A 9,827-nucleotide genomic window follows, 5' to 3' on the forward strand; every position below is an offset into this window, starting at 1 on the left:
CCCCTCTCTCTCTGAGCTTCTCTCTGCTTCATCAAGCGAGCGAACGACCCACCGCTACTCTGCTCGGAAGAACGGAAAGGAAAAGAAAAGAAGATGGCCGTCTCTGTCCGCCTCGGCTCCTCCCCATCCATCCTTCTGCTCCCGCTCCTCTTCCTCTTCACCATCCCGTCGCTCGCCTCCGCCTGCGACCGCTGCGCGCGCCACTCCAAGGCCGCCTACTACACCTCCTCGCTCACCCTCGCCGGTAAGTGCCCCCACCCATGGATGATGGATCATGGATGGATCCCTCGACCTGCTCTACTTTTGGTTTCTGCCGGTGTGTTGTGTGGGTTGTAGAGGAGGTGGTTCTGAGTTCTGATTGGGTTTGCCTTTTCCGTGCAGCCGGCTCCTGCGGGTACGGCACGGCGGCCGCCTCCTTCAACGGCGGCCTGCTCGCCGCCGCCGGCCCGGCCCTGTACCGGGGCGGCGTCGGCTGCGGCGCCTGCTTCCAGGTAGACACCAAGAAATCTTGTGCCCAACGGCTTTGGCTCGTCTTCTGGATTCACTTGCTTCTTGATCGTCGGCTTGCCCAAGAACCGAGCTATCTCGATTCCTTGGCTAATCAAATTGGTTTCGGTGTGCCGAGCGCAGGTGAGGTGCAAGGACAAGAAGCTCTGCAGCGGCGCCGGCGCCAGGGTCGTGGTGACGGACCGCGCCAGGATGAGGACGAACCGCACGGACCTGGTGCTGAGCAGCCCGGCGTTCGCCGCCATGGCCCGCCCCGGCATGGCCGCGCGGCTCACCAAGCTCCGCGCCGTCGATGTCGAGTACAAGAGGTAAAAGTGAAACCACCTCTATTGAGCTCTTCTTTTTCACCAACCGCGCCATGTGCCATTTTTTTTACCTTTCAACGCTGAACGTAGTGGAGTACTCGTAATAAGTACTAGTAAGAGAAACGAGGCAAATAGTCTCCACCGAACGTGCCACCATAAATAAGCACAGGACACGATTTGTCTCTACAGTAGTTACTAGGACGACCTAGACTTGGAAGGCTAAAATTTGTCGGTGTTGATGCGCGTGTGCAGGGTGCCGTGCGAGTACAGGGGCAAGAACCTCTCGGTGCGGGTGGAGGAGCGGAGCCGCGCGCCCAGCGAGCTCGCCGTCCGGTTCCTCTACCAGGGCGGCCAGACCGACATCGTCGCCGTCGACGTCGCGCAGGTGGGCACCAGCAGCAGCAGCAAACCCTCCCCCGCCCTCCCCAAGAACCACTGACGTGCTTGTTTCTAACGGGATTTCATTGGTGGTGACGGATGCAGGTCGGGTCGTCGAGCTGGAAGTTCATGACGCGGGAGCACGGGCCGGCGTGGAGCACGCGGCAGGCGCCGGCGGGGCCGCTGCAGTTCAGGGTGGTGGTGACCGGCGGGTACGACGGGAAGTGGGTGTGGGCCGACCGGGAGGTGCTGCCCAGCCGGTGGCGCGCCGGCGAGGTCTACGACACGGGGGTCCAGATCACCGACGTCGCGCAGGAGGGCTGCTTTCCATGCGACACGCAGGAGTGGAGGTGAAAGCAGGCAGGCTAGTAAACAAACAAAGAGCCAAAGAAGAAGCTGATGGCTCCTCGTTTTGGCCGGGCTATGCATCACAGCACAAGGCCACACCACACCAGAGATGATTAGTTTAGTCTAACAGTTAACACCAGATGATGACTCATAGGGTCCTCCTGATGATCCATCGGCCACTTTTGCTGCCGCCGCTCGTTTTCTTTTCTCTTTGTTTTGTGAGCCTTCTGTATGTACATGAGCTGCTGACGTGAATGAAGATAAGTAAATTAAGTAGAGCATCTCGATCCTGGGGAGTGATAATGGATGACGCCGAGGCTAGTATGTGTGTAGCTTTAGTGCTTGAACAACTTGTCCCGAGATGGATGACCAAGGGATCTTCGATGCTGACCCGTAAATTTGCTCAGCCATCTGTCCATGCACAAAAAGACCAGTCCGCAGACACCCATGACGAAAGCTGACATCCAATCCAACTATGTCCACGTATATTTCAACCACTGTTGAAACAACATTGCCCACATATATTTCGACCGTTGTTGAAATGAAACTAAAGGAAAGAAATTCATGCAAACCGAGCGGGTTTTCATATAAACTGAAAGAGGTTCATGCAAACATGATGGATTTTATATAAACATGACGAAGTTCATTACATTTTAGACATATTTCAGCTAAAAGCGACTAGAGGTATAATTTTGATGTACTTCTATTTTAACTAAATGACAGCTAAAAGCGACTAGAGTTATAATTTTGATGTACTTCTATTTTAACTAAATGACTGATGACGCCCGCTCCCCGTATCCGGCCGTGAGCCCCGAGAACTGAAGCACCGACACTTACCTTCGCCATCTTCAGTTCCGTCCCAGCGCTCTCCAGCTCTGCCTTCGCCACGCAGTTTGAGTGACTAAGCTGTTACCGATTATCAACCCACCAAGCTTGGCTTCAGGCGAAGGGGAAGAGTGGTTGCCTTTCTGGGACCCGAGCGGCGACGACCTACCATGCACTATCTTCCTTGCTGCCGACGACACCTGTAGACGTGCCGACTTCGTAGTTGTGGAGGCGGGTCGCGACTTTGGCGAAGCCGGCGATGTCCTCCTTGTCGTTGGTCTTGCGCCACACCTTGTGCGCCGAATAGCCAAACTCCTTATAGGCGGCTTCCAATTCCGCCTGGCACTGGCGGTACCGCCAGCGGTCGAGGTGGATTTCGCGGGTGGAGCGGTAGGACTCGAGCAGCGTCGCCTGCTCACTACGTCCGCGTCCGGCGAGATCACCCTGCCGGCGGCGAGCTGCTCTTCCGCCTACTAGTGGTCCTGGAGGAGCTGGAGGTTGTAGGCCGCGTTGACATGTGCCTCCCGAAACTGCTCCTCCCGCACCATGTCCATGTAATGAGCACGGGCCTCGCCGATGCTCATGGTGCCATGCGCCGATGAGGGTGGTGCCGACTCCTCCTCGGCAACGTCCTCCATTTGGATGTTGTCAGCCTTCGGCTGCCTGCCGGCAACAATGAGGGTCATCTCCTTCTTCTCCTCTGGCTGCAGTCCGTTCCAGAGAGCTTTGGAGTGTGAGGAGGCCATGGTGGAGTGGTGCAAAGAGAAGAAAGGAGCTGGAGGAGGATGACTGCGGCTATGGCCGGGGCCACAGTTTATATAGCGGGCGAATGACAATGGTGTGTGGCAGACGGACAGACTGGCGATCGTGGTGTCGTTTGAACACGAAGCAGACGTGTGCAATGGGAAACGACATGGACGGTGCTCGACGAGCTAGTGAGAGGTCGCGTTCGCTCTGGCCAGACATGAATGCGGCACTTACGCTCTGGAGCAGCGCTAACCGTTCCAGGCGGGAAGCACACACGAGCGGGGGTGGGCTTTTGGTGGACGAGGGCGGTTAGGAGCGAACATGGCAGCGGTCCGGACGCCGCAAAGCCACCCGTATTTTGTCTTCGGTTTACGAAGAAAATACATCCAAACCGTTCGATGGACCAATATAAACTCGCGTTGAATGATATAACACGTCTGAACCGTGTGATCCGAATGTATGCAGACGGTTTAAGTGTCGGTGTTGAAGATGACCCTGACATTGGGTTTCAAAATCGTCGGGACGCTCGTTTCAAACGGCTCACATGCCGCCATGCTCCTTTGCTTTCGGCGACGGAACTAGTCGTTAATCTTTGCTGCTTCCGCTGACTTATCAGGCCAATCTTCATGAATGGCTCTGGGCTGTATAGCACGCGTCGGTCCCTAAAAAAAAGCATCTCATTATTGCAATTTGGTGAAGGAGCTTTAAGACATCCTTGGGGAGATGCCTGTGTACAAGCTCGCAACCGGAACTAGGAGTATCTTGCTAGCGAAGGTGATGAAAGTATTCAAGAAGATTGCAAATGGAGTTCTAAACTAGCCGCAACTGGTAAAGTATGAAAAAGGATCAAATTCAAGACGACATCAATCACGATGACTCCACAATAGAACAATATTAAGTTTGAAAAAAATTCAACAAAAAATTGAACGAAGTTCGCAAAAAATGATTTTTTTTCACGAATTTGATAAAAAAGTTCAGAAAAATTTGGAAAAAGTTCATAAAATTGGAAAAGGTTCATGAATTTGAGAAAAAGTTCACATATTTGAAAAGGAGTTCAATTTTCTTTGAAAAAAGTTCATGAATATGTGAAAAGTTCACGAATTTGATAAAAAGAAAAAAGGAAGGTAAAAAACTGAGAACACCAGCAAAATCTCGTGTGAGGGAAAACCAAAAGAAAACCCGCCCAAAAAAACCATCAGGACAATCTTTTCTTTTTGAGGATCTAACCATCAGAGCAATCATGGGAAGGTTCCAAAAACAAGGTGACAGAAAATACCTACATGGGCTGGTCCATTTAGATATACAGTATTGTGGAGGGATAGGTGCCGGTTTATTGCAAGCACTCTAACCGGCGCTTAAGCCGTCATATCGGAGACCCCTAAAAAACCGTCATATCGGAGTCACCTCTCAAAAAATGCGTCAAATAGGAGTAGGGATAGGTGCAAAATAGCCTTAGCACAAAAAGTGCGTGCAAACACTGAACAGGTGGCGGCCCAACGTGTGATCTCGGGACAAACACATATCGTACCATTTAAAAAATGTATGTGACATTTTAAAGAAATATTCATGCATTTTGAAAACATGTTCGGACATTTATTTATTTTACTTAACACAATGTTCACTTAGTTTTATAAAAGGTTTCATGCTATTAAAATATTTAACATTTGTTTAAAAATTCAAAATATGTATTTGAAAAAATGTACATTATGAATTTAATATGTACTTTAAAAAATAGACATGTGTTGAAAAATAAAAAGATAAAAAACCCAAAGGAAATTGGTGAAGAAAAGAACCAAGAGAAACTAAACAAAACACATGGAAATGAAAGAAGAAAAATATCTACACAGAAGGTTATAAAACAAGTTCGAACGGGTCCATATAACCTTCCTAAACCACTACATAAAGTACTGTGTTTGACCGGTCCATTTAGTGGAGCACCAGAGGCGAGACTATCGTAAGTCTGCAATCGGTCACAAATAGCCCCGGCAAACGCCCGTGAACATTGTGCTGGTGGCGGCCAACATATGATCACGGGACAAATTTTTTCTTACCATTCAAAAACAATGCACATGACAGTTAAAGAATTGTTCACGTATTTCAAAAACATGTTCAAACATTTTTTTAGAATTATACAATGTAAAAAGGTTCATGTTGTTTGAAAAAATGTCTCATACTATTAAAAAATGTTTAACTTGTTAAAAAATGTTCGAAAATTGTATCTGAAAAAGGTTCAATGTGCATAAAAAAGATTTGGAGGTTGTCGTAAGTTCTTTTGCGGGCCGGCCGGATATACGGTACCTAATCGGGCCATTTTTTTCGATGGTTATTTTGTGGGCCGGACGGACATAGAGACTCTGCTAGAGATGCTCGAAACCAGCTCCACAGCGGGATATGGCCGATGCATTGGAGCCTCTTCATCTTCTTCAACCATGTGAGAATGGAAGTGATGGGATCATCGAGCTCTTCTCCCAAGAGAGGTATCTGAATGCTATGCATCCAAACGCGCCGAATCTCTTGAGATACCTTGTTGCTGCAGTTGTCATTAACAAAAGGAGAAGGGACATGCTGAAGGAACTGATCAAGGTCATCCAGCAGGATCAGAGCAGCTACAAGGATCCGATAATCGAATTCCCAGAGTGCTTGTATGTGAAGTACAGTATGATTTTGGTGGCGCGCAGCAGAAGCTTGTCCAGTGCGAGCAGTTTGCATTGAAGTTGGGTCGATTTGTCTTAAAGCTACATCACAAGATGCAAGGCTACAGATAAAATGCCCACCAAAACCATACAAAATCCATGGAAACCTTGCACATTCAGTACCCTGAAAACTTTGGCAAAGGGACTACTACAAGGTGAACCATCAGCCGTGCAATTTTCAGGGACCATGATGACTGCCAATCCACACGCATTCACACAATATTCAAGTGTAGGAAGCAAGCTCGGCACACATAAACACAATGGCCTTACTCGCGCTCGATCTGGATGGTGACATGGCTGATGTTGTACTCTTCCTTGATGTACCCAATGACCTTGTCGAGCATTTGATCGGCGTCCGCATCCTGCTCGATCGTCACATGGCACGCCAGGAGCACCTTCCCCACCGTGATAGCCCAGACGTGCAGCTCATGGACAGCAACCACGCCTTCCATCTGAAGGAGGCCGCCCTCGAGCCTGGTGGCGTCGACCTCGCGGGGCGTGCTCTCCATCAGAACCTCGAGCAAGTTCCGAACCATCCTGACCGTGGTGAACAGCACGATCACGGAGAAGATGAGGGTGCATATGAGGTCGATGATCTTCCACTCGGGCTTGTACCAGATGAGAGCCCCTCCGACCATCACGCCGATGCTCTGGATGGAGTCACCGATCACATGCAGGTAAGCACTGTGCACATTGATGTTACGGCGGCGAGTCTCCTTAGCTTCCTTGGCACCATCATCATGCTTAAGCAACGGTTCCTCGGCATCATCCTGGTGTTGTCCTGTGGTTGAATGAGGATGATGATGAGTGGTGACGGTTATGGAACTGCCATGGCTGTGCTCATGGTGATGTGCGTGGCCCTGCTCATGATCATGCCCATGGTCGTCCTCCGAGTTACCATGATCATGTGAGTGTCCATGGCCATGGCCACCGTGCCCATGGTCATGGCCAAGCAGCACTGCCATCACAATGTTAACGAACGGACCAAAAGCTGATACCGCGAACATGAGGGAGCCCTGCACCTCGCCCCCGCTTCCGTTGACGAGCCTCATGATAGCTTCGTAGACGAGAATTCCGGCGAGGAGCCATATGAGCTGAATAGAAACCAGTGCGCCAAGAATCTCTATACGGAAAAATCCGTATGACTGCCGAGGCGTCGCTTCCCAACCAGCTGCCCACAGAGAGAAGAGAGATATGGCGAAGGCCGCGACGTCCGAGAGGACAGGCTGCATCGGTCAAGATCGCAAGGCTGTTCGCCTTGATGCCTCCAACCACCTCAACCGCCATGAATATGACGCAGAGGATCACGGCGATCAGGAGCTTCCTCATGGACGCAGACCTCTCCTTTGCGTCTTTCGAGGTGCTGGTGGAGTCGGCGAAGTCGCAAGATGCACCTCTGCACATTTTGCTCCCGGACAAGGATGAGATGCCCATTGTTGCTTCATGGGGCGGTAATGAAGTGTGGCTGTCCATCTGAAAACAACAACCGAGTCAATAGAATACACAAGTAAAAGTGTGGCAAAAAATATTCGAGTCAAATATGACAAAAACTACCACATGTAGAAGTGAAAGGTAAAACTTGTAAGGGTATTGGTTTGCACAAGCAACAGATATTAAAACCACAATCCAAAAGGGATATTTGCACATGACAGGTGTATTGGTTTAACAGAACTTAAGCGCAAGTGGATTAAATTTTGTTAGGCAGTTCCAAAAGAGAAGGCACATCTAGACCGCATCATCAGCTATGGCAAAGTCAACATTCAGCTATATATGTATTGATACTTTCAAAAAGATTAATGCCTACAAACTTATGATAGCGTTTTTAGATAAGACCACGAACTTTCCTCCTTTATGTGAACAACATGGGGCAGAGTAACTCAAGCAAATGGCCACAGCTAGCAAATTCAGAAAAGAATGAACAGAAAATGCATCAACTCAAGCAAATGGCCACAGCCTAATCAAAACAAAACGTTGATCGTGTGGTCGCAGAACCAAATCACCGTGCAGGAACTGCGAAAATAATGATTGTGTTTTCTCTAGTCCCACCCCACGATAGGTCTTTGCCAATCTGAACACTTGCAGGGACAAAGCAGTCCAAAATCACACCAGCTGATTGCCTGATTGGAGCTGTAATCCATGGACGGAAAACTCAAAATTCGCAACGAAGTCACAGAAGGAGGAGCAGCTAGCGGTGGGACGAGGGATCCAAAGCATCATGAGTATCTGTCCAAACTTAGACTCCGTCGCACCGGTGGAGCGAATCGAGTCGGGAGGAGATCGCACCTGGGGCTGGAGAGGAGGGGATCGAGCGCGCTCGCGCACGCCGCCGGAGATTGAGGCGGAGACGGACAAGGGGAAGGCGAGGGGAGCGAGGGCGTTTATACAACAAGTAAACGACTACTACTCCTACTAAACTAAGATGTCGGCATCTACACGACTTGGAACATTGCTCTGCTCGCTCGACGTTTGGAACCGGAGGAGGAGGGTCGATGGTTTACCTGATGTGTCTGCTCTTGGACGCCAACGGCCGGCCGGTGAGCTCCGCGAGCGCGGAGCGCGGAAGGCGGCGGGGGCGAATGATCTTGACGTACGTGCGCGGATCGTAGGCGAGTGGGCTGGTTGTGTGTGGTGAGCGTTTTATAAGGCGTGCTGACAAGGAAGGGGCCTAACGCGGCTGCACGACTCGGGCCACCGCTTGATGCAAGAGAGTATTGTCCACTGCTCTCGCCCTCTAAGAAAATGATTACGGGAGCATCTATCCGGCCTGGAATTTTTCTTTGGTCCAGTTAAATTTTCGCTGAAACGTCCCATTCACATCGGACGAATCTAGTTCTCATGAGTTAAAGCTTCATCCAATTTCAACCGCGAGAGCTATAACTTGCTTATAGTCAGACTAGCTTCTGTCTTGTCTGAAGTATTTTTCGTGCTCTGTACAGTATTAGAGCATCTCTAGCAGACCCCGCAAAATTCCGACCCGCATAAGTCTTTTGGAGTTCGCGGAAAAGGGTATACGCTGGCCGGCGCGGGCGAGGACATACTCAGACCCTGTATAATCAACCTGTAAAAAAAAATATTCTCCGAATATACCGAACAAACCCAGAGCTAGCTCTTTTTTTTAGTCGTCCTCTTCCTTGCGTCAATCCAGCGGACAGGCAGACGAGGGAAAACGCGAGGCGAGCGCGGCGCGGGCGGAGGCCAGGGTGGCCGGGGTGAGCACGGCGCAGGCGAAGGCCAGGGCTGCCGGGGCGGGACGAGCGGCGGCCGGATCGAACGGCCGGGGCATCGAGCTAGCTAGCTAGCTCTTAGAATCAATTGAGCTGCTAGCTAGCTCCGTTCGAATGGTTCGAGCTAACTAGCTAGCTCCGTTCGAGAGCCGCGGAGCCACGGGCGAGAGCGGCGGCCAGGACGGAGGGCCGGCCGGCTATCGGACGGCCCGTGGGCGAGCGCGGTGGCCGGGCGAGCTTCATGGCGTTGGCGAGAGCAAAGATTTCTCAACCGCCAACGTTGACCGGTATGCAGGGCCCTGCCAAAGTTGCCCTCAAAACTGTATATATAAGGGTTTCGCGTTTGCGTTTACAGGTCCCCTTAAAAAAAATTAAGGGTTGGATAATTTTAAGGGGTCTGTTCGGTCTCGTTTTTTCGACTGGAACTGCAAAAAACGATTATTTTACAGGTTTGACCACTTATACGCGGTCTCTCTAGAGATGCTCTTAGGCCAGCCCATTTTAGGCTCGCTCGCTGTAGTTGTGTTCGCTGTGTTTTCCTCTTGTTTTTCTGTTTCTTTTTTTCCCTTTTAATCGGTTTGTTTTGTTTTATTCCTTTTTTACCGGTTTCCTTTTTTTCTACGGTTTTCTTTTGCTTCTTTCTCCGTTTTTATTGGGTCCTTTTCTTTTCTCTCTTATTTGTTTTTATTTTTTCTCGGGTTTCTTTGCTATATTGTTGGTTTTCATTGGTTTTTTGTTTTTAATATGTTTTCACTGTTTTCATTCTTTTGCATTGGTTTTGTAGGGTTTTTTTTGGTTTT

The 9,827-nt window shown here is 49.9% G+C and overlaps 1 protein-coding gene and 1 pseudogene across 1 annotated transcript; one reads left to right on the plus strand and one right to left on the minus strand.

The window, feature by feature from the left end:
- The first annotated feature begins 6 nt into the window (after positions 1 to 6).
- LOC119303996 (expansin-like A1) lies at positions 7 to 1,823 on the plus strand. The gene is made up of 5 exons (XM_037581163.1): positions 7 to 244; positions 382 to 491; positions 631 to 815; positions 1,065 to 1,197; positions 1,296 to 1,823. Exons 1-5 carry the CDS (start codon positions 94 to 96, stop codon positions 1,542 to 1,544), a joined length of 828 nt encoding a protein of 275 aa, XP_037437060.1. The 5' UTR covers positions 7 to 93; the 3' UTR covers positions 1,545 to 1,823.
- Positions 1,824 to 5,785: 3,962 nt separating this feature from the next.
- LOC119303997 lies at positions 5,786 to 8,395 on the minus strand (annotated as a pseudogene).
- Positions 8,396 to 9,827: the final 1,432 nt, after the last annotated feature.

This window comes from Triticum dicoccoides, chromosome 5A, assembly GCF_002162155.2.
Source record: "Triticum dicoccoides isolate Atlit2015 ecotype Zavitan chromosome 5A, WEW_v2.0, whole genome shotgun sequence".
Taxonomy (NCBI): Eukaryota; Viridiplantae; Streptophyta; class Magnoliopsida; order Poales; family Poaceae; genus Triticum; species Triticum dicoccoides.